This window comes from Labrus bergylta, chromosome 3 (assembly GCF_963930695.1).
Source record: "Labrus bergylta chromosome 3, fLabBer1.1, whole genome shotgun sequence".
In the NCBI taxonomy this organism is placed as follows: Eukaryota; Metazoa; Chordata; class Actinopteri; order Labriformes; family Labridae; genus Labrus; species Labrus bergylta.
In genome coordinates this window covers 25,200,651-25,228,125 of record NC_089197.1, presented here as the reverse complement: position 1 = coordinate 25,228,125, position 27,475 = coordinate 25,200,651, and the positions used below count along the sequence as shown (strand labels likewise).

The window sequence follows — 27,475 nt, the reverse complement described above, 5'->3', positions numbered from 1 at the left end:
GTGCACTGGCTCTCCTTCCTCACCCAACCATGCTGTCAACAGGCTCCCCCAGCTACATTCCTCACACTGCAACAGCAGTTGAAGGCTACTCTCCTCGGACCACTCTGTAATGTGTTTCACAGGGAGAAACAGAAACAGACACTGACATCACCTGCTTCTGTTCACATACCGGCTCAAGTTTCAGCTTCAAATCTAATGTGAATCAAGAATGAGAATTAAAGTCCATGATGAGACTCCTAATATTTAAAAACCGCTATTACTTAACATTTTTTGACAAAATAATTCTGTAGTGCTGCTGGAATAAGCTGAATAATTTTATGATGCCTTTTTTAAAATATATTATTTCTTACTAACTGCACCTTCAGACCCTGTTTCGTAATATATACTGAAGTGAGGATTTTTGACTGTTTAAAAAAATATATTTTATTTAATATATTTAAAGTAAACCTTACAAAAGGTCCTAAAAAATAAGAACAACCTACTGGAAACCCAAATGGACACAACTGAAAGATAACAGTTAAGAGTTCTTTCCAGAAGTTTAAAGTTCAGATGATTTATTTCCAGTCAACGGTTAACAACCAATAACTGGGTTCCTGCAGTTCAAACAGCATCATTTCAGCTCATTTCATGTCATTTTTATTCATATAATATGTCAAACAACATTGAAGTTCAATGATAACAAATGCTATACTCCTAAAAAATTGTCCGTGGGTTGCTAGGATGCACACACTGCCATTTTCTGCTTTTCTTTTCTCTGCTTATTTACCTTTTTCTTTTTCATACTTGTCGTCTTTTTTTGCATTTTAGAGTCAGATTAATTGCAGACTGCTTTAAGGATGCCAATTTCTTAAATGTCATATCAACTAGAAAATCAGTTTCCTGATTACACAAGTACCGTAGTTAGATCTGACCTGAAATAATGAATGCAGAAATCAAGGTTTCTAAAAAGCTTTCATAATATTGCTATTTTCATCATAAAGACTGCAAAAAGGCAAAGTAAGAGCAGCCAGAAAGATGGGTAATAATCATAGCATAACAATGCCTTAGTGTGTTAGTTAATATTATACTCAGAGTCAGCCTGCAAGTAAAAGTAAAAAGCCTCAAGAAGACAAAATCTGTCCAGGGCAGAGACAGAAAATATTGTTTTATACACATCCTTTATTACTTTAACCTGGATGCTATGGTACAAGTACATCCTCTGTTTGACCTTATAATAAAGAGGGTATCAGTCCTGGTTTATGATTGAAAAGAATGAAACAACACAATGACAGAGTTCAACTAATCAGTCAAGGTATAAGGCTGTTCACCATTGAGTCTGGTTCTCCACGAGGTTTCTGCCTTGTCGTTTCCTCCAAGTGCTATGTCCAGGTAGACTACTGTTGTGTCACTCTATAAAGCCCATTGACTTCACATTTTTATGCAAGAAACACTGAATTTCATAGTATCCACAGTTAGTGATCCTGATGTACTTAGACAGTGCATGACTATGTCCAAAAATATATCAGGTTACAGAAAAGGTCTACACCCACACTGAGTCTGATCTTTTTCTCTACTAGATAGTTTTGACAGCATTTAATCAGAAGTGTTCAATAGATATGTTTACCTTGTATTTGAAAGATTTTTTTCAAAAAACACATTGATTTCCGAGTAATACAGCCTCAAAACATCCTGCATAAAGCATGTTAGTGTCTGTATAGCACAAACTTCTTAAGTGGGCATTTGTTTCCCTGTAAGTGTTTATTGGAACATATCTGACTATCTTTTTTTTTGGGGGGGGGGGGGGTGTCCATCTGTTCCTGTCGTGTCCTTCAACAGCTGCAGAGTGCTAACCGCCCACTCGCACACACACTCACACCTCACAACTCTTTGTCACACCAGAGAGTCAACAGGCCAGATTTCCTCTCCAGCTTGTCTGTAGCCACCGCAGAAAAAACACGTTCCCTCAATCAGATTGGTGCCAGCAATGTCTCTGCCCATTACTTATTCACTGAGTCTGTCATCCCCCTCTCTCTCTCAGCAGCCTGGAAAATCCGACCAATAACCTCCATCAAGTAAGTGCCCGCAACAACGATACGATCTAGAACCTCAAGTTCCATCACCACTTTAGGCCAAATGGATACTTGACATATCAAATGACCCAGAAAGTGAGTCTGCATGCACAACAGCTGTTCCTTTATAAGTACGTGTGTGTGCATATTTACAGGCCTTATCCGTGTGTGCTGCAGGCCCTCGGTAGCCAGCAGTGGGTATGAATTCTGGACTGTCCTCCTCTGCAGTGGCCCAGACATGGATTAATGATGCCATTAATCTTACCTTTAAAATGAATGACTTCAGCACCTCCAACCTGCACCAGAGTGGCTGCCCAGTACCTCCCCCGTGCATTCCAACTCCTCCCAACCCTCTCAGCTGTGACGGATGGAGAGTAGGTGTGCCATGCTATCCATCCTCGGCTTGGCACAGCCTGGCACCACAGGTTATCATAGGCCAGCAGGAATACTCTTGATGATGCACTTACTCTCCGTCTTGCTAGTTTTAAACTATTTGAGTGTGTGAGTTTGAGTGAGTGTATAATCTGAACTCAGCTAGCTTGTTAGAAAAATGTTTCCATATCACAGAAGTGATATGTGGAAATCCTTCTACCTCCTTATTTAGAGCTTGGTCAGGATTTGAAAGGAAAAGTAATGCAATGATGAGGAATAAAACTAATAAAACTGTGCATCTTTCAAAGGCTGATTCTTCCGAGATGCACAAATTAAACAAAATATAAACAGGCTATTAAAATGACAGACGATGCTGTGAAAATGTAATGCACCTCTCTAACCAGCACTGAATATGTCAGTGTGCAGTGGAAATGTCAGATGCGTTGACAACTATGTAGTCTGAGCTGCAGCACTGCTGTACATTCATCACTAAGAGTGAGGGGGAGGAGAAATTTAAAGCTTTCTCTTTTCATCAATAAGTCGTCAGTCTTCCTGCTCCTTCCCTCTCACCCGTCCTCCCACACCTTCAACTCTTAAGGTTTACCAAATTACCCTCCACAACAGAGAAGCTGCTGTCCGCACACTCGCATACAACACACACACACTCATTCCTTTAGACTGTATGTCAGTGTCAAAGTCAAGGAAGCACACCAAACCATCAAATTAGCCACAGAATGTTTTGCTTAGCACATAAGCTTTACTGCTTTTACTGTTTGTCAGCATGATAGAGTTTGATATAGTCTGCTTAGTGCAGCAGCCGCCCCACTCCGCATGTTCTGTCCACTGGCTATTACACACAAATCACAGCTCTCTTTGAAGTGGATATTTGTGCTACATGGTACAACAGTTACCCAAAGTCTCCACATGTTCCTTTAAAACTTCCTGGCCGTTTGTTAGTTCCCCAACTAAAACAGTTAATGAGGTGAAATGTGCAGCTGAGTCACTGGTTATGACCAAGAAAACCGGAAAAAACCACACTTGTTTATGAAGTGAGTGAATTCCATTTAAGCTAATTATCCAACAGAGACTTTGCTTTTCAATTACATTTGTATCATGGTATCAAAAAACTAAAGACCTGCAGTTTATAAAATAAAATAAAATCATAATTTCAAAGAGGTAACAAAAATGAAAATGATATCAGCCTCCATCTGTTGTTATCACAGACAATCACTTGGTATAAACAATCTTTTTCCAACAAATCAGATAAACTAAACTGCAGTTAACATTTCAAGTTGTGATCCACCCCTGAGGGATCTCATTACTGTCCTGTGTTTTTGGAACTCAAATACACCTCTGCTCTCACAAGACTGAATTCTGTTGACAAGACCATATTTTAAATGTTAAAAAATATGGATCCAACAATAGCACCAAGCCAAAAAAAAGAAAAAAGGCCACCTGACACCGGCTCTGGCACAGCGGAGCTTTGGGTTTGCATCACTCAGTACCACCCTGTCAGATCAGTGTGTTAAAGCTGTCAGTCATTTCTCATGGGATCATGTAGATCTGACAAGTGGGTAGCTAGCTGCTGACAAAATCTGGCAACCACTGAACGTGACGTGGACGTTATGGGGGGTAAGAGAATGGGGTGGAAAAGTGGACTGCTGTCTTTTACTGTTAATTGAGTCAACAACATGTAGTGAAAAATAAAACTGGAAAATAAAATTATTGTGGACATGTAATTTTTGTCCAAAAATCAAGGCTTAGGTGCCTTACAATAAAACAAAGACACCCTTTCAAATAAAGTTTTTTTGAATTGAATTTAATTACTTTTTCTGAACAAACATCATTATTAATACTCTGCTGTGGTGCAGGATGTCTTATGTCATCACTTAAAACTATGTTGCTTTAGTTTTTCCATAAATTACAGCAGAGTCTAAATGTATTCACTCAAAGTTTTGGGCCATGTCATGTTTCATTTCTCAACTGAAGGAAATGAAGTAACCGTCACTCACGAAGTATATGTCAACAAATCTTATAGAAAAAAAACAAACACATCCTGTTCATTTTAAAATGTCAAACTATAACGATTCGATTTTGCAGCTTAACTTCTCCTCCAAGTGTGAAATTAATTAGAAATCAAAGTTTGAGATTTATGGTTTAATTCATTGATTAATCATGTGATTTTTACATCTATGATTAATGAAGGTGTTAAGCTAGAGGGTGAGGTTAAGACTATCATCTAAATACTCTGTATGTCAGTGGCCTTGATAATCTTAAAAAAACATTTCCTGTTATACATCATTTGAAGCTGTTAAATAGAGCAGCAGAGAGCTGAACACATGGCGCAGATAGACCCTAAACAGTAGTTGCTGTGTGGTGTGAGAGGAGGGTGTTAATTATTCACTTCCTCCGTCCAGTTTTCAGCCTGTGGCCTTGCAATCCAGCTTATTTATAGCTGCCTATAATCAGCTGGGGTGATGCATAAATGTGTTGCCTAGGTAATTCTTAAGCAAATGTTCTGCATAGGCAGATGTCACAAAAAAATACAACCAAACCAAAGATGGAAACTGTTGAATACTATGAACTATGAACACACTGAAATGACTTCCCAACACAAATGGCACGTTATTCCAGGATTCCCCCCCAAAAAGAAAACATTTTTATCTGAAGTGTCACTGTTGGTGCATGCTCCGGATATTCCTCAAGTTACTGCTCACGGCAATAAAAGCAGGTTTACAGGCCAAGAAATGTGCTACCACATGTACCTGCCATCGCCCACGGTGAGTTTTCCCTCTTGAAAGGAATCACCTCATACTAACCCACAAGGGCTGTAATACAAATCTGTCTCCACTGCCTTTGGACCTCTCTCCAATCACTTTCTCCACGTTTTCGTTCTTGTCTCGACCAGGCTCTCACATGTTTTCCAGTCATTCGGTCTTGTGGTACTACCGGTACTTTCTCGCTTCTTTTTGTCCCCCTCCGTTAATAGTCCTGCAGTGTCTTCACCTCTGAACATGCTCTCTCACCCACTCACACGATTGCCAAAATGGTAATGTTCCTGGCATCTATCCTGTAGAGCCAACAGGGGGCTTAGCACCATGCTATCATGAGTAATTGAAATAATCAACTCCATCGCTAATGACTCATCTCCTTGGCTCTGGATGTTAGTCTCCTGGTCGTTGAAAGTGCAGTGGAGGAGGTGCCAGTGCCGGGAGACATTTCCCAGCACATTCCTCAGACAGAAGGGAGAAAGAGGGAGAGAAATAGTGAACTAAGCTAATGTGAGTCAACCATTATGGAAAACGTCAAGGATTTTCCCTTCAGGCATTATGGCCCTCTTGCACAACTCTCTTGCAGCTAAATGACTGAGAATGACCGAGAATGACTTGAAAGATGGGATGAGGAATAAATTGAGGTTACAACTTTGACATGGCGAGTAATAAATTTACAACCAATGTAAGTATTTCACACTGGATGGGTTATTTTTGTCCGATACCCCCACACACATTTTAGCTGTAGTGGTGGTGGGGCTATGGCTTGAGGACTGTTAAGTGGAGATGCCTGGAGTGTGTTTGCTCGGGAGAGCTCAATCATGCAGGTTGTTTGCACAACAGGCCTCCTCTGCACTGTGGGAAAAGTCTCACATGGTCGTCTGCCTCCCTACTTGCCTGACTGACTGGAGAGTATGATGATGAGAGTGTGTGAGAAATGACTCGACGCAGAATGCCATGCTCTTCTAGCCCCACCCCTTGAGCTCGTCAGTGAAACAAGTTTGAACAGCTTCAACAATGTAGGAGGGAACAGAGTCAAGAGAGGCAGACAGAGTAACATCGCAAAAGTTGGTTGGTTGATGCAGCTTGTCTTAAGTTATGCAGGGAATTGCCATGCCGACAGCTGAGAAGGTGTGTGCGTGTGTGTGTGTGTGTGTGTGTGTGTGTGTGTGTGTGTGTGTGTTTGTTGGGGTGGCTGTTAACATATTTGTGTGTATTTCTGTATGTGGAAGACAAAATACGAGATACACCGCGTCAGAACACGTCAACTGACACTTGGGGAGAAAACACTCTCTGAGGCTCTCTCTCATACACACACATGCATGTCTGACTGCCTAACAGGGGTACAAGGATAGTACATATAGTGGAAGACGCGTGCAGACATGACAAACATTCGAGGCACTCTGGAAACACACACGCAGGAAACGTTATAAAGACAGAGTGGCCGTGCACGTGTCTTCACATAACTACAGGTGGTGCTGTAAGCCCCAGCCAGCAGCCACGGTGGAGCAGCTTATGGGGGGCTGGCTTTTCAGGTTAAGGAAGTCATGACATGCCCCTCCAGCAGGCCCATAAATCAGCTGGCTCAAACTCACTAAAGATGGCTCCTGGGAGAGAAAGACATGGAGCACACAGCTCTCTCTCTCTCTCTTTCTCACACACACACACACACACACACACACACACACACACACACACACACACACACACACACACACACACACACACACACACACACACACACACACACACACACACACACACACACACACACACACACACACACACACACACACACACACACACACACACAAACACAAACACACAAACACAAACACACACAAGCTCCGGCAGCAGTCAGCTCAGCTCACACATACACTCAGTATACACATGCACAATGCTTGCATGCTAGTAAAACACACACACACACACACAGCAGGAGTGCAGGCTGTTATGTAAACGGCTGTGGAAATTTTAGCCTAAGGCACGACATGCCACACCTCCTACTATGTGGTCGAGTGTGTGTTTGTGTGTTTAAGGTGTGAATGTTGTGAATGTTGTGTAATCAAGGGAGTAATTGCATCTTATAAACAGTACATCCGGTTTGAACACAAAAGTAACTTCACACGTCTTTCAAAACATTTTTATCTTTTGTGATTTAATAATGAGGCAAAGCTGTTCAATAGTCGCTTTGTTCCAACCCAGGGTTAGGCCTCAGACTTGTTGTAGCTATGCAGCATTTTCATTCTAGGTTTTAAAACTGTGGTAGTAGGTATGAGAAGCATTGGTCCAAGCCCTACTTGGAACACAAAGCAGGCGTATGTCAACAAAGCAGAGAATGATTTTGAAATGCGCTGTCTCTGTGGAAAATAAAGTTCTAGAAGATACTTTTCAACGAGTTTTAGACTACAAAGAACTTCTGACATACTTTACATATTTCCATGAAAAATAAGATGAGTGAATAGTATAGCATATGCAGGGGGAAAAAAGACATAGAGACATCTGATTGAGTGTTTATTTCAAAAACGTTTTCCCCTCATATCTATAGAGGGAGCTGTCTCTTTTGGATCACGTCGCTTTGCAGGCTGTCAGGCAAAGGCATGTGGTCATTATGTCCTATAAATGCAAAATCATCAGAGAGACAGGAATAGTGTGTAATCCTTTCTAATCAGTATGAGTACAGACTGACCTCAAACTGTAATTACTATTTAAACTGTTGTCAGAGTCCAAGTCACTGTTCAAATTGAATGGACAGGCCATCACGTCAGAAAAAAGTAATCTGTGACTGCTGCAATACAACGTACATAACGTGTTTCGCTAATCTCTTAACAATACATTTTCCTGTGGTTTTTCTGATATACCGACATTGTTTGATTGCAATGTTTTGCAGGTTTTTGAGCTAAAAGGTAGTACATTAAGTCTGCTTTATGAGGCTGTTAATTAACACTTATATGAATTTAACCGGTGGTAAATTTGCCCTGACGGTTTTAAGCAGAGAAGTTTCTGTTGTGTTGTGAAGCTTCGGGTTTTGTGTCCATCTGCACCACGGTAACAAAACCTGTGAATAGAAAAGAGTGAGGCTCCGAGAGCCACGGCTTGAGTCAGAGAGCTGAAGAAATCGCAGGCGGAAGTGTTGTTAACAGTGCAGGTTGTCATCGAGTAAAAAAAATGTTCTTGACTGAAGAGGTTAAAGAGAAAAGAGATGAGAGGGAGAGAGGGGCGATAGTGACAGAATGACACAGAGAGAGATGCGAGCCTCTAGCTTCACATGAGCAGTTTGGTCCTTTCTCTGCTTCAGTGCAGCAGCCCGTGCCGTGCTCCCTCTCTCTCCTTTTTAGCCAACTATTCTGAGTGTGCAGTTCTACCTGACCGATATGCTGTCAGAATGAGAGATGCAGCAATTACACTACATCTATAGTCAGTATACTGATGAATTGGAGAATGCACCCAGCCTTGCACGGAGAAAGCAATTCAAAGACCCTAATGCTCATTTCATTACTGAGATACCCTTGGGCATGGTGCTTCACCCAAAACTGCACCATTAAGGCTGGACTGGGCAGCTTGCAAGTGTAACAAGGTAAACTCAGCAACACAGTTTGAGCTTCTAATAAGGAACCTATTAAACATAAGATTGTTTTTTTGTTGGTGCAGTCAGTCAAACTACAGCAAATCTTCATCAATTTGAATGGTCTGTGACTTCAGTCAGACATTGCTGTCTTTGCAGAAGAATTACACAGATATCTTTAATCTTTCTACCTTTAAAAACATCATCCATGGAATGATAAGTCAATGGATCATTATTTATAAATAGGACAAAAGGATGACATTAGAGCACTGTCAGTCAAGTCTAACAGAAGAATAAAAAAATGACAATCAATCGATGTGATGGATAACAGCGAAGTCTGAAAACAACACCACTTCAGGTTTCAAACAGGAGCAACCAAAAACAACAAAACAAAAACAGAAGACTTCTTTAGATCAAACAGACAATGGCTGCCAGCAGAGTTTATCCAGTCAATACAGCCAAAAACAGAACTGTTTCAAACTGAATATAAAAAGCTAAGAAATATTTGGAATCAGTTCAAGATTCAAGAGGTACGGAAAGCATTTCTGTCTTTTTTTTACTTTCTTTACAGCTTCCTCCACCTAAGAGACGTGATAAATCTTGAGTTTTTGTACTCAGCTGAGGCAAAGAGTGGACCAGAGGTCAAACCAGTAAGACAGATGAAAACAACAGATTGTCTGGAGGCCCATTAAAGGAAAATTGCTGCGGAGGGACAGAGACATTCATGTCCTGCCTTTGTGGGAGCAATCGAGCGAGTGTGTGTATGTGTGTTTTTATATTAGTACAGTATGTGCAGGAAGGTGAAATCTACCAGTGTATTGGTTTAATTATATTGATCCTAAATTCTGATACCTCACAGTCATTCCAGTTCCACAAACATCCATTTGAGGTCTGATAGTCATACAAACAGATGCCACATGTTTTGTTTTCTTCACATTTTTCATCATTTCAGCTCTCTTTCTACACATTCTTTGTTCTCTGTCATCGCTCTGCTCTCTTAGCCGCAGAGTAAATGTGAGCTGTGACAAATGCCATGTGGAGAATGTGGTTCGGCTGAATTCTTATGTTAGCACACTGCTATTGTTGTCTCAGAAAAAAAGGCTTCCTGGAAATCCCAGCAAGTGGCTGTCTCCACATGCAAAATATTCAGCAGAAAACAAACATTTGTGTCTTTAAATCACTTGCGGGCTAGTATGACATCTGGGGGCAAAGTTACCACTTTTGAAAATGTTTTGACATCTTTCATGGCACACAGGTCATCTTTGCTTAGCTGCACCTGTCATGTAAAGGGGCATTAGGCCATCTGAGCTTCTTCATTAATTCCCAGCTTTGAAACATATGGGCGAATCACGCTGCATGCTAATTAATACTCCACTAGGAAGTCAGTAAGGACAGGAAAGAAAGAAAATAAATGATTTGTCACTTATCCTGCGATTACAGGCGGTGTGAAGGTAGATGGGGGAGCTGTGTGACATTAAATAAAGATTGACATGAAACTGGAGAAACATTGATCTACCTGCCATCATCTTCTGGGCCTCGTATGGCTCCATGTAGCCGTCATTCTCGGTTGTCACTTTTTCCGTAGTGGTCTGAGTGCCACCAGCCTGCTCGGCATCGAAAGGGTCCGCATAGTCTTCAAGAATAATGAGCTGCAGGAGAGAGAAAAAAACAAGGAATGGTAAGACAGAGGGTAGGAAAACATTGAAATAGCAAGAGGAGAAATCAGTTTGCCGCTCTGTTGAACATGACAACATGGGTAGATGTCAGGAGGGTTGTATGACAGATACTGTTGTGGCCCAGGACAGGACCAAGTGATTTCCACCGAGGCAGGCTGGAAGATAAAAGGGCAGAAACACATAAATAACAGCCCACCTCTGTGTGCCTCAACACACCAGCACAATGCCTCAGCTTTTAACCTTCCAGCACGCTCTCTGCTGCTACTACTGGTCACCCTAATTATATGATAGCCCAGTGACAGGCCCACATTTCAAAAGTAGAAGGAAGGAGCCACTACTGCTTAACTTTTCTTAAGAGGAACAATTTGGCAGATTTATGCCCAGGTGGCAGTGAGCCACGGCTAATTGCAGTCTTGCTCTTTTGCTGAGTATTTTCTGCAGTATATGGCAATTAGGTGGATGTCCCGAGACCCAGAAATACCGCTTAAACCTTTAGGGAGAAGAGCAACAGTCCGTGTCCTGCTTTTTGGGATACTTGTTTTCTTGATGTTTATGTGCTTCAAAAGTTAAGATCCCCAATTCTAAAAGAAATGAAACTTCCATCTAAGCCATCTGCCCTTTTGCACATTGGATCTTATGATGGGTTTTGAGTGCAGAGGTTCAGGTCAGCTGCTAGAAAAATTACTTTTTCTGCTGAGGCTCCTGATTGTGCAGTCCTGTCGATCAGAAGAAGCAGGAGAAGGGCCTTGCTTGCAGTCGGCAACAAGAACAGATTTAGGAAAAAAACAAATGAGGAAATGCTTATGCAAACAACTAAGCTAGCATAAAAACACAGAGATGACTGGCACTACACCCTATGAGTCATGCATAACAGGAAGGGATTTGGTCTCATTACAAACAAGCTCATCACTCATCTGGTGGATAGGGCTGGGCGGGGCAGAGTGGAGGTGGACCAAGACTCTTGCCCACTGTGCTGTTACTCAAGCTTGCCAAGTGGAGGGTATAGGTGGAAGCATCTTTGCCAAGGAGAGTGGAAGCTCCCTTGAAGTAAGGCCACCGTATGAGACAGACACATATACTGACACATATATGCACCTGCCAAGCCTCAGGGGAACAAGTATAATGTACAGAAATAACCTTTTAAGTGTTTGATATCTCTCTGGCTGGGAAAGCACCCACATTTCTACGGTACTATGAGGACAAGCGACATCTAAGTCTCAAGTCAGACATAAAAAAAAAAAACCTAGAAGTTACCATTTAAAGCTTGCTTAGGTTGCTTACTGACAGGGAATTGCAGCCGGTATATTTCTGCACACACCATGTTCCCTATATGTGAATTAGGCAATGATAAAAAAGTATTAGTAAGTACTTTTGGATGTGTTTCAGAGCAGAGCAGCTACTGTGTTAAATCTCCTTCTTAAATATTCCCCTTCCATCTGTTTTGGGGAAAAGTTTTTTTTTTTCTGCCACAGCATAATTATGGGTTCCTCGAATGTTTTGCTTCTGTGAGTTTAAGCTGGAGGAAAATATCCAATACAAACATTTTTTCTGGGTTGTTTTTGTGCCACACAAATATGCACAATGTGCTCACAAGCTAATGAAATTCTGCTAAGCAACATCTTCCAAGCCCAAGAGACCCCAAAACTTTCTGCACATTATGCATTTATGCAATAGTGTCATCGTCATCTAATCTTGCACCTTGTTGCAAAGAATCTCATCTCATGAGGAATCATAGCATACTGTATGCCAAAACCAAACTCAGATACAGTCACTGCAAACACAGTCCAAACTTAGAATAAGTAGCCCTCACTATGAAAACATATGAATCATCTTAATGGGAGGCATGAAGACCAGTGCCCATTTGACTGTGGTTGACATGATTTAACAGAGTGGCTCAATGTTTAGGACCAGAACCCGCAAATGAGATAAAACACTCCAAATACTACATCTTTCATTCTCCTTTGGATCTAAGATGACTGCAGGAGTTTATGCATTGAAGGTTTCTGCCGAGCTTACACCTCAACTTCATGCAGCTTCATGAGCCAAAGGATCCCTGCATGTTTCAGGAAATAATGGCACAATTACACGACTTCATCTTGTGCCTTTCCTGCTGACATAATGTAGGAGAAAGGAAGGACTTCCGTGATTAAAACAAATCAAAGCTTGGATTTGGGACTCAGACATTTAATTTTGTTGGGCCTTTAGTTTGTGCCTCCAATCCAAAAGGCTACAAATGGCTACACATGGTTAATTTTTTATGGCTTGAAAACTGTGTGGTATAGAGGGCAGAGAAGGTATACAGCACTTGAATTCTAATATATGTGCTTTATTGTTGTCCCAAACACTGAAAATCAGGCTAAATCAAAGGCTAATAGCTCTGGTCTGATAGCAAAACAGGAACAGCTAATCAGTCTCAATCAGTCTCTTCTATGTTCTTAACATTTACTACAGGCTGAGCCAATATTTTCAAAACTGTTGTTTTTACAATTGTAAGTCTTAAAATGTTTAGTTTTGAAATATAAAATTCTGATGTGACACATTAGAGATGATCTACAATCAAAACTGAAGTAATACATTCACAGCTGTTAACACTGTGAAATGCTTAATTATGTCCCCTGAGTGCAAATAAACTTAAATAAGGCAACAAAAGTTTGTGATCAAACAGCTTACTCTCCCAAAACACTAAAAGGTTTTATTCAGCTTCATGTTGTGCAGTAAAATCTCGCTTCAGCACCTGGCTCAGCAGGAATAGTTTTATCCTGTTATAAGCAAATTAAAGCTGATGACAAACAAGTTCCCAGTCTGACTAACTTTCAATCATAATGAAACAAAAAGAGGTTGGTCATGAATGAATGAAGAGTCCTCATGCTGTTTCACTTTCATTTCGAACGATTGGGCAAATGTGTTACTGAAAGCACTACATTATGGCAGCAATACAGATGGCTGACAGGAGTTGTTTGTTTGAGAAGTACTGAGCTGTATGGTCATAATCAGCTCTAACGTGTATCTTATTAATTCTTATTGTGATAAGTGATTTTGTTATTATCTTTAGAATACACAGATTACTCCAGGGCATCTTGGGGTTTGAACCATTGCGTGTTTCAGAAAAGAACCATCACAAGGCCCCTGCTGCCTACCTCATGTTTAGGTGGAGGTGGTAGTTAGTATTTCCAAATTGCCCCGATGTGTCCTTCCTGTCCCGCTGCATTGATGACCATTCGAAAGCAGGAGGAGCATGAGGGTTTTGAGGAGAGGGGTGCTGCAGAGCCGGGGTGTCGCCTGGGGACACACCATCTGCCTTTTGGCATGCCAGGGTGTGTCAGGACTGCAGCCAAGCCACACTTACAGCAATATTACCCCTCAGCACAAGACTGCAGCGCCTCTATACGTCAAGTCTTTGCTAAGCCACACTCAAAAGCCAATGTGAATCTAACAAAGCCACCTCACAGGCTTAGGCCATGTCCCTGCGTTAGCTGGGTCCACTACTGTTCTGCAGCATAGAGAGAGAAATCACTCAATTAGTTTCTTTCCAGAGCTCAGATCCCAGGTTGGCCATGTCTTACACCTGCCAGAGCTCTGGCTGCAGACTTCTTGACATTCGGTGCAGCTCTCAGACGACAAAGCTGCCTTCAAATCAGTAGGAATAGAGAGGGAACATTAGTGAAGAACAGCGACTATAACAGGCACCTGCCACTTTGGCTTATTGTTCCAAAATCTGAGCACTGATTACAACTCGATTGGGCCCTGAGCTTCCATTAATGTCTCTCTTGCACTCTTAATGTTTTTCTGGCTTATAAAGATAATCACAGGCAAAGGAATCAATTTCATAAACTAAATTAGTTGAAATTTGAGCTACATTTTATGTCTCTTTGTCTGCTTTTGGGCACGATACATGTCTAATGTAGGCAGAAACCATTTAAATCCTATGAAACACAACAGGCTGATAACATTAGCATTCTGAAATAATCAGATAAACATCTTCAGACATAATTCTAAATTAAAACAGAGCTAGAGCTCATGTAGCATTGGTGCAGACATGGATAACAAATTATTCATGTCATGGATGGTCCAGAAAGGAATGAATGCATCAGGGTCTAGTCAAGGTTGAAGCCCCTTTGAGGCTGCCAGAGAAGTCAGCAGTCTGTACAATGAAGGGGGCGGAAAGAAAAAAAACCAAGAAAGAAAGAGGACTGACATGTGTGATTTATGTCTCATGCCACAAGGGATTTCAGCCACCAATAACCTAATACAACTCAGTGCTTAGCAGCTCAATTGCATTAAGGCATTTTAAAAGGACGCTTTTTGTGGCTATGGCTCTTTTGTTCTTTAGTGTAATAAATAAAGAAAACACACAACTATTGTGAGGACAGAGAGGAAGGGAGGGAGAGAAGACAAAAGATAAGGGGGGATTTTTACAACATATTTCTACAAAAGAAAGCTGCCATGGATAAAGCATGTTTACTCCTGTTTGATGGAATGAATGCTGAAATGTTCATGTAAAAGCCAAAGTCAGCAGGTTGAGCATCATTCAAGTGCCAACACTGATAGCTCCTCCGCCTTATCTCAGTCCATGAACACAGGATGAATGTTTGTGTTCACTGCAAAGTCATCTGGAGATAACTTGGCCATAGTTTTCTCGTAAGAAACACTCTCGAAAGGTAATTTATATAAGTGAGAATGTTTACTTCTCGGTTGACATAATGCAGTTACCATCAATGAGATTCTTTCAAGATCCTAAGAAGAGAGCCAAAATCTGGTTACAATTCAGTGAAGGCCTCTTCAGAAGACTGAGCCCCTTCAACTCTCTTGAAATGTTTCCTAAGAAACACTGTTGCTGCTTGAACTTCTGCCCTCATGTGAGCTTGGAAGAGAGATGTATCTTCACTAAAGGCCCACTGAGCAGTCTGCAGACATAGCTATAATCAAATTATTAGATTTGCTGTAAAGACGCCTTTTCACAATCAGTCACACACAACTGCAGTATATGCACCAACGAAAATCACTTCACTTGAGATTTCATTTCAGTTTATTTCCAGGTGTATTCATTTGCTTTGCTTTTAACCTAATTGAAAAAATCAAATAAAAAGTGCAGAGATTCAGCGTATGTAAGCATGCTCATCTTGGGAATCAACAAAAAAAAGTGGCTTCATAAACAACACGATATAAGCATGCCAAAACCTCTTCAGAACATATATGACCTAATGATAGTCATAAACAGACTCATGAAAAACATCCATTTATATTTTCTTTCCTACTGTACCACTCAGCCTCAAACCAGCATTTCCTTGATAAGAGCTGCCCTCAGAAAGCTCCGTATATAGGGAGTCAATGAGTGATATATACTGTCCTATATACATTTTGAGGATTATTCAGCACACCCCTCTGCACATCAATGTGCTCAGCCACCAGCTTCACATGTGTCTCCCTCAGCGACATCTGCACCATTCAAAGAACAGCTCACTTCTGACTGCCGACTTATTTATTTCACGCGCGCACACACACGCGCGCGCACGCACACACATCATTTAAGATCTAGACCACATTAAATGTTAGTTCTTAAGATCTCTGCACTAACCCATGTGGGTCGGCTTTCGCACGGCAGCCAGGGTAAAGGCGGCTCTTATGGCACATCTGATTTAGACTGTTGTTGACGCTGGGAATGCTTCCAGATGCAGCAACGTTGATAACATGCACCACACGTGGGAAAACAACGTCAATATTATATAAAACATTGTCAAGTTAGGACCAGTGTAAATGGAAAGAAAAACACATTAATTGACACCCTGATAGTTATCGTTTTTGGCATATGATGGCTTTAATAACCACAAGTATGGTTCCTATAAATCCAGTTATCAGTCATACTCTGTTTTTTTGCACACTGTACATAGAAACTGCTGATATGCACACGTCAGGTATGCAAGTTGGAAAAGTTCAGCACAAAATAGGACGTGTGTAGATCATTACAAGTGCTCATTTAAATCAGACTTTATACTGACATACTTCCTTCAAAGCAGAACTCATCAGTTCTCAGACAATCAGAAAGAACTCCTAGATATTTCACTCTGGGTTGAAAAATATCCTTCGATGTCTTTGACCTGCAAGCTGTTAAAAATAGGATCATCTTGTGTCATTTTGAGCTCGCTGTCACAGCAGTAATCTTTTGTATTTAAAAACTCTTAGTGACTCACTGCATCAAATCTCTGTCACTTGTAATAAACAATGAAGTCTTTATGTCAGTGCAAGTTAACACTTCATGATTCACTCATCTGTCACAGTCATGATGGATACGAGTAAACTGAGGAGACCATATTCAGCTGTTAAAAAACAATTTACATCTTATTTCTGAATCTATGTTTGCTATTAAAGCACAACAGATTATCGGTAGGAAACTCTATCTTGAGTTGTGCAATAAATAACATTCTGATCCCCATTGCAATTTAAACATGCACAGACAACCTCCCACAAAAAGGTGTCTAAAATGGAATGGACAAAGAAAAACATTTGATGTTACTATATGTCTACCACTTATATATTCTCAACATCCAAAGGCAGCATGCTGACCAGCTGGACTCATTTATTTACCTACAAAACATATTCTGCCCCTCTTATCCAGTCCATTAATAGTGCAGAGGCCTCGTTCAGGTTATTTGCCCCAAAGCATCTCTAAAAGCTATTATGATTACTCTGTAGTATCCCAGAATGCCCCTTATTATTCCTTAGACACCAAATGCAAACATTACACTGTACAGTATTAAAAGCATAACTTCCAAATCAGAAGCCATCTCCTAGATATAGAAAAAAAATCTATCATTATTATTATATTAATCAGCCTCACAAGTTTCATAACTTCTTCAGGTGTTCATAAAATGATCTTGTTAAGTTTGCTCATGAACTTAAACAGCTTGTTTTGAGTTATGGCGCAATTCAAATTAAGAGCAAACTATTTTAGAAACTGATAATATTGCAAAGCCACGTCTGTCAAGATTTGTTATGTTGACATTTTTTTACCTGTTAAAAGACAATGAAAACTATATTTTTCTCTATTTTGAAAGTAAAGGTCCCAACTCTCAGCATTTGAACCATTAAGTATGAAAGCACCAAGAGCTGTTGAGTAGATGTGGTAAAATGAGATTGGAATATATGCAACAAACAGCCTTAACTTATCTTGGGAGATAGATAATCTTGACTAAATGCAAGAATCTTCCATTCTTTTCTATTCTTTCATAGATGACCCAGAGGCTTTCAACATTTAAAGTAGCTAAATGGTGAAATTTTACTTTTCAATAAATTCCTACTCCTGGTTTCTGATGAATGACTGCATTTTCTGAAAGCAATAGAGTACAAAAAGCACCCCAACTTGTCACCAAGGACCTCTTTCATTGAAACACACTCCACACAGCCACTTAAGACCTCCAGAGGAGAAAGGGGAGGAGGCCGTGGGTTTCACCCTATGAAGGTGCTCTTAATATGCGACAGATATTCAAGATTAAGTACTTGACGACACGCTTGACAAAATCCAATTTCCTTTCCTCTGCCCCCTTCCCTCTATGATAGATTTATTGGCAGTGTTTCTGCTACATAGCGGTAAGAGTTGATAATAATTTCGGTGCTACAATGGACTGCTGGAATTTTATGCAAAGTGATAATCCCATGCCAATGCGAATGAGCAATTTGTCTTCAGCACGCTCCACAACAATTTCCCTCATCACTACAGTTATTATGAAAACTCCAATTTGTTGTGAATGAGGCTGAAAAAAGGATAATAAAGTTGTTTCCCCATCAAACACACACGTATGCTGACACACACTACATATTCAATTCACTCTTTTGTGATGCTGCAAACACAACACACAGGCGAAAACAATATTGTTTACTATGGCTGCCATAAGATAAAAACCGACACAATTAGGAAAGTAGGCCTTCATGAAACAACATGTGGAGGTCCACAGGGACAGAAGCTTTGATTTCTGGAGAGTGATTTATAGAGCAGGGAGAAAAACAGGCCACAGACAGGCTGTAAACAAAGCTACACATTTTGATGAGAGGACGTCTTGATTGAGGCTGGAAGTGCTGTGGCCTCAGATAGCCTCTGTGTGGTGAGGACACACTGATGTCCTAGCATTTATCTAAACTGACAATAGAGCGAGCGTGCAGGGTGGAGTGCCTTAGCTGCTATTGCTACGTGGCTTCCCACCTCTTTATGCACATGCTACAGAGGCAACATTAGCAGGTGTTATGGACAATCACTGGTCTGTCTGAGAGCTCTCAGTGGAGCATGCAGCAGCCAGGTTCTGTCACTATTTGTCACTATTTCCGACCTTTGGATTACTGCGTTAAAACAGAAGAGAACATTAAGCTTTGTTATATTTTAGCACACAAGCTAAAGCCAGAATATCCAGCCTACACAGAGGGGCAAGCACAGACTTGTCAAGTTGAAAAGGCAATGTCACCAAGTTGTAAACACTTCCTGTCAGGAAGGGAACACTTCCTTGATCCAGGAGCAACCAGGCCAATTCTTATTTTTTCCACGAAACAACTGCTGCTATATTTCTCAACCCATTTTCTTATCACAACAGCAGCTAATTTGAACTTTAAAAAGATCAAAACAGTCAAATGTGCCCACAGATCTTAGCAGGAATAACTTCTGATTCTCTTTTCTTTTTTTTTGGGAGACTCGTGTCATTCACAGAATTTAAAGAGAAAAGCCTGGAATCCCACTAGGAAGAAATGGAAGTGTTGAGCTTCCTGGTGGGCACTCAGATCACAGGGCAGAGCCGATTGCAAGGCGGAAGTCTGGCTGCCTCCTGCAGTGTGACACAAAAACAACAGCGTGCCTGCACTCACACACAGGAGATACAAAGGCAAATCAAATCACTCTGATCTCCACAGTCAACTGGACTCTGATGCAAAAATAACTATTTGGTTACATCTCCAATTTGCATAGTTTTTACTAAGGAGGGGCAGAGCAACTGATTTTCTCAAAAACAGTGCAAAAAGTCAATGTTTCATAAAGATTCTCTTTTTGTGACTCAGATGGCATGAAGCTTAGGGCTCAATTTGTTTGCCTTTTAATCGGCCTGTGACGATGTGCCTGCCCACCAGGACTCCCTGTTTCTAGTCTCTGCTCCACACACACTGTCATTAAACCAAACAGAGCCATGTGTGTACAGCTCCCCAGCGGCCACAGTTGCAGCACAAGTCTGCAGGATAATTGTGACCTGGTGGAATCATGTGACTGATGTTCCGGTGCAGCAATAGAAAAAGCAAATCGAGCAACAAACACAACAGACTCCGTTGAGACTCCTTAAAAAAAAGCTCCCAGACCGAACAGAAAAAAAATAAGCAAACAATGGCTAAAGGCAATCATTTCCAAGAACTATAACTTTAAAGCACATGTGATGCTTGTGTTAAAAATGTAGGCATGGCTAGTTCTTATCTAAAAGATGCTGAATTACATTACTGTGGTGTAAATATAGTTGATTCACCCAAATTATATCTTAATGAAAGGTGAAACCTTTTGGTGCTAAAATGAATAACAACGACATTTTGTATTGCACTTCACTACAGGGTGATTTCATGGTGCCCCAGAGAGGCGGGGCTTAAACACATACACAGTTTGGCTTTGTGCTCCTTCCTTCCTTTCAAAGTTTCCTTCCAGGATTCTTATTCAGTTCACAGGAATCCATTGTGTTGCTCTTTTTGTCAATTAAATTTTCATTAAAAGTGAGTATGAAATACATTTTGCAAGAAAATCAAGGGTTGTGTATATTCAGTAGTTGATATTTAAAACTTTCTTCCAGTCTTGAGTGAGCTCAGTGTGGCTTTTAGAGAAAGATTTAGAGGCTTAAAATAGTTCAGGAAATGCACAGCATTCTTCGACACCTCAGTGACGAGTGGGATGAAGTGGAAATGAAACTTTCACAATCATACCACTTCATGTCAACAATATCACAAGCTAGACTTTACTGATATGATTCAGAGTAACCATAACAGAGCACTTGCTTCAATTTAAAGAATTTATTGTAATTGCAAAAAATAATGACCTACTTACTTACTAAAGGTGTGAGTCACAATCTCACAACAAGTGACGATAACAAACTCATCACTTTTGGGCATAATTAACAAAAACAACAGCTGCAAAATCTGTGAAATTAACACCAGTCTGTGGATTATTTCAACCAGTGTATCACCATTTCACAGCAGCAGATAATGACTTATAATCATTCCATTTAAGGCTCTGCGCCAGACAGTGCCAGACGAGTTAAATATTAGCACTGCATTAGAAGATCACATATCTAACACTATGACAAAGTGAACAACAATAAAAAAGGTTTCTTGAACTGTAGAGTAACAGGGGCACATCCTGCACAGCTCAGCCTCTGTCTGATCCAGAAAGCCAGTGAACTGTACTTAAAAAGGGGGGCTATAACAAAACATAATGGGCTCTGATGTTTTATCCATTTTCTGGCTCCCTGAAGAAAACCACTCTCTCAAAGCCAGGTGATATTGACGTTCGTGCTTGACATTTTCTCCTATCACCGGCCCAGATGAGAGCGTGAATAGCCGGTGGGATGCATTTATAAAACTCCACTGATGTCTGGAGTGCCAGGGTGAAAGGCCAAGGGAAGATATTCAGGTTGTGGGGAAATGAAGCTGAGCGGGGTTCAGCTGTGCTCTGCAGACACTGTAATCTACAGAATAGGCAAACAGGCCTTCTACTCACGCAAGAAAACTCCAGCCTGGCAGGTGTATCTGGTGAATATGTAATTCAGCTCTTGCACGTACAACACCGCCCCCCCTGAAGCTCAATCTGATCATTATGGACTCAAAAGTATGTAAAAGACAAGAGGAAGAAATATCTATTCTAAGGCAGTCTGTAATGAAGTGTCACTGCCTTTAATTAAATTGAACTTTGACACATTTTTGCTGCTAAGTATATTGTAAATACAGAGTCAGGTATGTAGAGCTTAGGTTAGACTAATATTTTCAGGTTTCTAAAGGGAAATACCGAAGATACATTAAAACAAAGAGTCTGTGTACTATGCTGGTAAATATTTTTTTTATTATTATGTTCAATCTTAAAGAAGGCAGTATCCATTTTTATCCATCAAAATTTTTCTTAAACCAATAAAATCCAGATTAGATTATCGACAGGATCTGCACCGAAACATTCTCAATTCTTCCTTCACCTAAGGCCTTACTTCCCATCCAACATCTGTTGACTGTATTTTTAGATATCATTCAAAATCACACACACATCCCAACAGGATCAAAGACACAACTTTCTTGGCGTAGACAGTGCTTGTTTCCCACCTCCAGCAAAAATCAATCGTAATACTGAGCGAGGTCTTGTTAAAAAAAAAATGCTTGGTGGAGATGTAGGGAAAAAAGCCATGAAGAAATCTGTAGATCCAGCTCTCTCTGTTGGCATTCTCTTGGCTCCTGAGCCAACTGAAGGGTTTCTATAGATAGCTATGCAAGCTGGCTGGTAGAGTCACAGAGTCAAAGGTTTCCTGAGCCATGAAGGGCGCTTCAGTTAGATTGTAACAGCAGCTTCCCAGGTGCACAGACAGACACTGATGATGGCGGGCTGATCTTTACAAGGATGCTGCGGCCTGTCAGCTCTGCGCTATGCTGCTTTTGTTTACACATTTCCAAGTTGAGCCCGTCATCCCTTTCTGGTGTCCTTGAGAGAAGTTCTGTTAGTGCTGAGTAGTGCGATGAGCCGGGAGATGAGGCCTTTAATTAGCTGTAAGCCAGGATGATAATTGATCATCTTCCTCAACTTACTCTACCGTGAAGGGCTTGGCATTATTCAAAGCAAAACACATCACAATGTCTTGAAAAAAACAAACTACAAGAAGCAATCTGGATTAAATATTAAGAGTGCTTCTCCAAAACACTGGAAGAAATCTTCTGAATAAATTGACACCTCTTGGATCATGACAGTCATGCAAAAACAACATAGATAATATTGTGCATGAATTATGTTTTGGAGTAGAACTCCTTTATCTTTCAGTCTGGAATCCTGGTGAACAGAAAGGGACTGTAGAAAGTTCACTTGATGCTGCTATTGGCATCTCAGGCATTAGGAAGGCAGTGATATAATTAGCATTCATGAGTCAAGTAATTAAAACATCAATGTGACCAAGCAGTGCTGTTAAGCCACTCGTGTGTTCTCTGCTCAGTCAGTCAGCGTTTAGTCTGTGCTTTAGTTAGTAAGACAACAGAGTTCCTGTGAAGCTATTGACTCCAATTACTATCACAAGGATGACGGTGTATCTGTGAGTGTGGCCGTGTGTGAGCCACAAGCATGAAATACACTTTCTCTTTTCTTTTTAATCTCTGTCCGGAATGTCTCCCTAGTTTGTGAAAATAAATCTCTGAGAAAATCAGCTATAAAACCAAACAAGAACACATAATGTGAACTCGTACACTTTCAACCTTTCAACACTATAGCCTGAAGGGAGAGTGTGTAAAACAAGCAGCAAACAGCGCATCCTCCCACAGAGACTGTTCTTACAAGCCTTGTCTCTATAATGGGACAATCCTACATTAACAACTCTTCTAAAATCACCTGGAGAGTACCTGTAACAAGGATTTATAAACAATTATCATGGCCGGCCACAGCTGGAAAGAAAATCCTTAGCTTTTAGACAACCAGTAATCCTCATAAAAAGCTTTAACATAAACGCCTCCCAGTTCTGAAACAACAGTGTAGTTACTGAGGAGCACTGAGACTTATCTGAAGGGGTTCTTCTGCTAATTACTAATTAATCCTTTGTTTAAAAGGCAACACACTTGTGTATTGGTTTTCAATATTTGACAGTTAAGAAACACAATCAAACACAACAAATGTAACAGAGGCAGCAAGGCGACATACTTTCCTTTAAGGTATTCCTGCTACACACTTCCCTTTCCTCTTGAGGGTGTCAGATGACTAACAGTAAAGCTTGCAGTGAAGGCACTCAACTCAGCAGGATGTCATAAGTGGAAAACTGACAAACTTTTACAAAGGCAAATTATGCTGTCATACATTTAACAACACAGACTAATTGTTAAGTACATGTAAGCTTTTTAATACTCTGCTAGACACATGGTAAGAATATCTAATGGTGGAACAATGAATATCTCCGGTTGCTGAAAGTGTACAAACAACCTGAATATAAATACTACAAAAATAATCTGAAGTGCAGTTCCAGAAAATTCTACAATTTGAATAATCCATACAAGGTCAAAAACTATCCAAAGACATCTCCTCCTCTCCAATACAAACAGACCTGGTGAATAAAAATGGTAAAGAAATTGCAAAAGCAAATTCAAGTTAAAGTTGAGAGTTTCTCTGTAGCGCCTTTTGCGGGATCATGACATGAAAAGAAGTTGTGAGCTGAGCTGCCACTATAGCTTATTTGTAGATGCTCTGTTTGTTTTTGGGTGAGGATTCAGTCAGTTCTCATGGCTCCTGAGGTTTTTAACAATGAGTTGAATTGTCCACAGTGAGATTGTCTGCTCCAAAACAAATGGACTGGAAAAGCACAGTTTTACAATAAGAATCTGTTCCTAACTCAACAAGATTCTCTCATTTTCGAGGCTTTAGGGACTGCGTGCTGAGCTGCCGCTAACGTAGCTCTACTTTTTGTCTCTGTTTACATATGCCAAATGGCTAAAAAAAACAAAAAACATTTCAAAATAATGTTGACTAGAAAAATTCTGAAAATTGTTGCCTGAAAATGTTATAATGTCTGGCAGACAGCCGGTGCTTCTGGATGACTGATTCATGTGTGTCTTGACTCTTGACGTTAAGACATGTAAATAATGCAGAGTGATAGACATGCTTTGTGTGTTAACAAATGGTCAAAGCTTGAAGACGAACGGCAAATTCCGATATGACTGACAAAATCCTCAGTTAGACCCAGCCTTCTTGTTTTCCCTTAAACTTCCCTCTCAACCATTAAACCATTTTTATTTAACCTTCAGCACCTGACAGGAAACATTTAAACCCCTTCTCCTGTCATACTGCTTAAGCCCGCCAGCTGTCAGTACTGATTTAGCTTGTCCATAACATCATTTAGACTGTGAGGTGTGAGGTACTTAGACCAAACTATACAATCATCTGCCTGCCTGTTAAAGCCATATGTGCACATGCAGAGAGAAGGAGGAGGGGCAGTGGCAACTGGATTCCTGACTGGGTGGGATATAAGCGCCAATTAACATGAGACAACTATAATCTGTTTAATCAGCTTGAACAACTGTAGTAGATGGATGAAAAATGTAAATTCTGGTTTCCTGTTTATTTCACTGATAACACGTAGCTGTAGGATTATTACACTTGTATACCAAATTCACGAGAGCTGCTGCAAGAAAGTGTCTGACTGCTTGAGACAGACCTTCCCCATCTCTGCATTTAGGTCTTTCAGGGAACATCCTTGACAGTTACGTTTGTGTTTTGTGTGATCAATTCAGGGGCAAAACTAAACAAGTGCCCACCACACGTTACTGCTGTGACAGGCTGCAGACACTGTGGAACATGAACAAAAGCGCTCAACTTAGACCAACTGTGAATTGGCCAAATATCACAAGACAGGTGTGAAAGCAAACTCAAGAGGAAGTGCAGAGAAGCGAAAAAATTCAAAATGAACACAACATTTTTCCTGCACAGGTGTGACTGGGACATGATCTAAGGAGGAACTGGTGCATTTTCACAGAGCCCTGCTTCCTCCTGTGTAAATGCAGGCTCTGAAACATTCCACAGTAGGGTCACAATCATCATATGGTATGTCCTCAACCCCACTGACACTGAACATCTCAAGTTTCTCCAAATAACCTCTGTGTGTATGAATTCCTGGCAGGCCTGACATGACAGTGTGCTGCTCCAAGGCAAAGCATGCATTCTGCCTGCCTGCCTGCCTGCCTGCCTGCCTGCCTGTCTGCCTGCCTGCCTGCCTGTCTGACTCCACATTCACTCAGTGAAAAGGCACGAGGCTTGTGTTGTCACATCTAGAGACCTGTGCCAAGAATGACTCGTATTAAAGCCATATTTCGCAAAAGCCATCACAGGTAATCCTTCCCCAATGGCAGAAGGCATCACTGCAAAAAGAACAGTCACAAAATTGATCCGTCTAGTTAAAAAAAGATTAGATTAAAGTTCAATTACACAGCCACTGTTAATAACTCTACATCACACTGTAGCAGGGGATAAGCTGCAGATTCAGAGCAGAGTTTTCAGCACTTTACAGCAAGTTAACTAACACTGAAGGTAAGCGCAATATTACAATTGTCACACTCAGATATTGAGCAGTGTGTCAACACTGTTCCCTCCACAGCACTCCCTGTAGTGCAGGTTAGTTATTAGACTGAGGAGGATGTCGCAACTCTTGTGGACGGACGGTGTGTGGTTGTGATAACAAGTTCTGCCGGTTGTAACGATTCATTCCTTACAGGTGTAGGTCAAGTGTTTCAAAAGCAGTCCATGTTTCATTTTTGATAGAGTTGGCAACAGTTGAATGAGAAGGATTTGTAATAGTTGGCCACTTATTAAGTAATTAGCCTAAAATATACACGTTTAGTTGGCTACAGTAACGATTAACCTACATTGTTTTATCAGGTTTGTGGTCTAATTTAAGATTCTCAGCATTAATGTAAGCAGTAGCACTTGTATGGTTGTCTCTATATTTTGACACCGACTGATTTCATGACTTAACTTCACCCACCTTTTCCTTGTTGTCTTGTTCAGAGTGAGGTGAAGTGGGAGATTTAACACTCCCCACAGCAACAGCTTGTGTGACTGTGACACCGCTACCCGGAGCTGGGCTGCTCTTTTCGATAGTTTCCACCTTGATAAGTCGGTGTTTGGGGGACACATACTTGATGTCCGGTGACCCCACAGTGTTCAAGCTCGAGCCGTATGTAATATTTCCACCTGGAGTGTACGGGTCCTCGAAGTCCAGCTCCTTTTGTAGTTTGTAAGCAGCGAGGATGTCCGGCTGAGCGGGGCTGGGGAAGGTGGCCCCGGAGCTTGTTTGTTGGTAGCCAGGCGCTCCGGGCACACCGGTGTGACAGTGTCTGTAGTCCGGTTTTGGAGGAGCCGGAGGGGGTGCTTTGGTAGTTTTGAATCCTAGGTGCTCCTTGAACCACTTGGCCATGCTTCCAGTGCATCGCTCTCAAGTCAAAATGTAGTTTAGTTCCACCTTTTCCTGCCAGCGGAGCCAGAGTCTGTCCGTCAAATTGGGATCCTCGGGTCACACGCGGCCAGTCGACCGGTGTCTGAGCGTGTCGCCAGTCTCGTGCGACTGTGTCGGTCCGCGCGCGCTGCCACGGGCACTTTGTGATCTTGCCCCGCCGCAACTCTGTGTGTCACTCACCGCTCCGCTGCTCTCCACGTCAGGTTTCCAGACTACGCAACATGGGAGCGCTTGTGCAAGAGGAACACACGCCCCCCCACAACCTGCCCTCCCTACCTGAGACGTTCACTGCCACCTACCGGAGTTCTGAAACGCCTCTGACTGTTGAACACCGATAATACCTGTCACAACTGCATGGAAGCGACCACAGTTAAAAAAAAAAAAAGAAGAAGAAAGAAATATACAAAATATAAGATAATAATGAATAACAAAAAAAAATAGACCTATCAGCACCGAGCTCAAAGTGCTGCGTTTTTGGTCTCAGTTATCCATTGAAGAGAACTGAGCAATCATTGGTTTCTCAAACTTGATCAATTAGGCTGTTGCTAATGTTTTAATCCTTAGGTTAACTTGATAGTCTCCGGGTTGTTTCCTGTATAATTATTCATTGACAAGGATTTTTCACTAGGAATTGTGTTGAATGTAAATTTTACATTGAGATTTTAGACTGATAAAGTAGGTTGATACTGTTTACTCAAAAGCCCTTCTGGTCAGTGCGCCCCCACCCCATATAACTCAAGGGTAAAATGTCCTTTGGTCATCTCCCATGGCCAGATGGCCACTGCAGACTGTTTAAATTGCAAATTGCAGTGCAAATGTCCACTGGAGAAGGATGCTATTAACACTGGGCACTGTTTTAGCT

At 41.1% G+C, this 27,475-nt stretch overlaps 1 protein-coding gene across 4 annotated transcripts in view; it reads right to left on the bottom strand.

Annotated features, from left to right (window-relative positions):
• zgc:158464 (uncharacterized protein LOC791139 homolog) overlaps positions 1 to 26,851 on the bottom strand; it is an 89,915-nt gene extending 63,064 nt beyond the window's left edge. For 2 of the 4 annotated variants that reach the window (XM_065953024.1, XM_065953025.1), the window contains exons 1-2: positions 26,143 to 26,851; positions 10,273 to 10,405 (exon numbers count right to left, since the gene is read on the bottom strand). In XM_065953024.1, the coding sequence (XP_065809096.1) occupies positions 10,273 to 10,405; positions 26,143 to 26,574 (565 nt within the window). In that variant the 5' untranslated portion in view covers positions 26,575 to 26,851. The remainder of the gene's footprint in view (positions 1 to 10,272; positions 10,406 to 26,142) is intronic. The other 2 variants (XM_020648293.3, XM_020648443.3) reach the window with 1 other exon arrangement.
• Between the last annotated feature and the right edge of the window lie 624 nt (positions 26,852 to 27,475).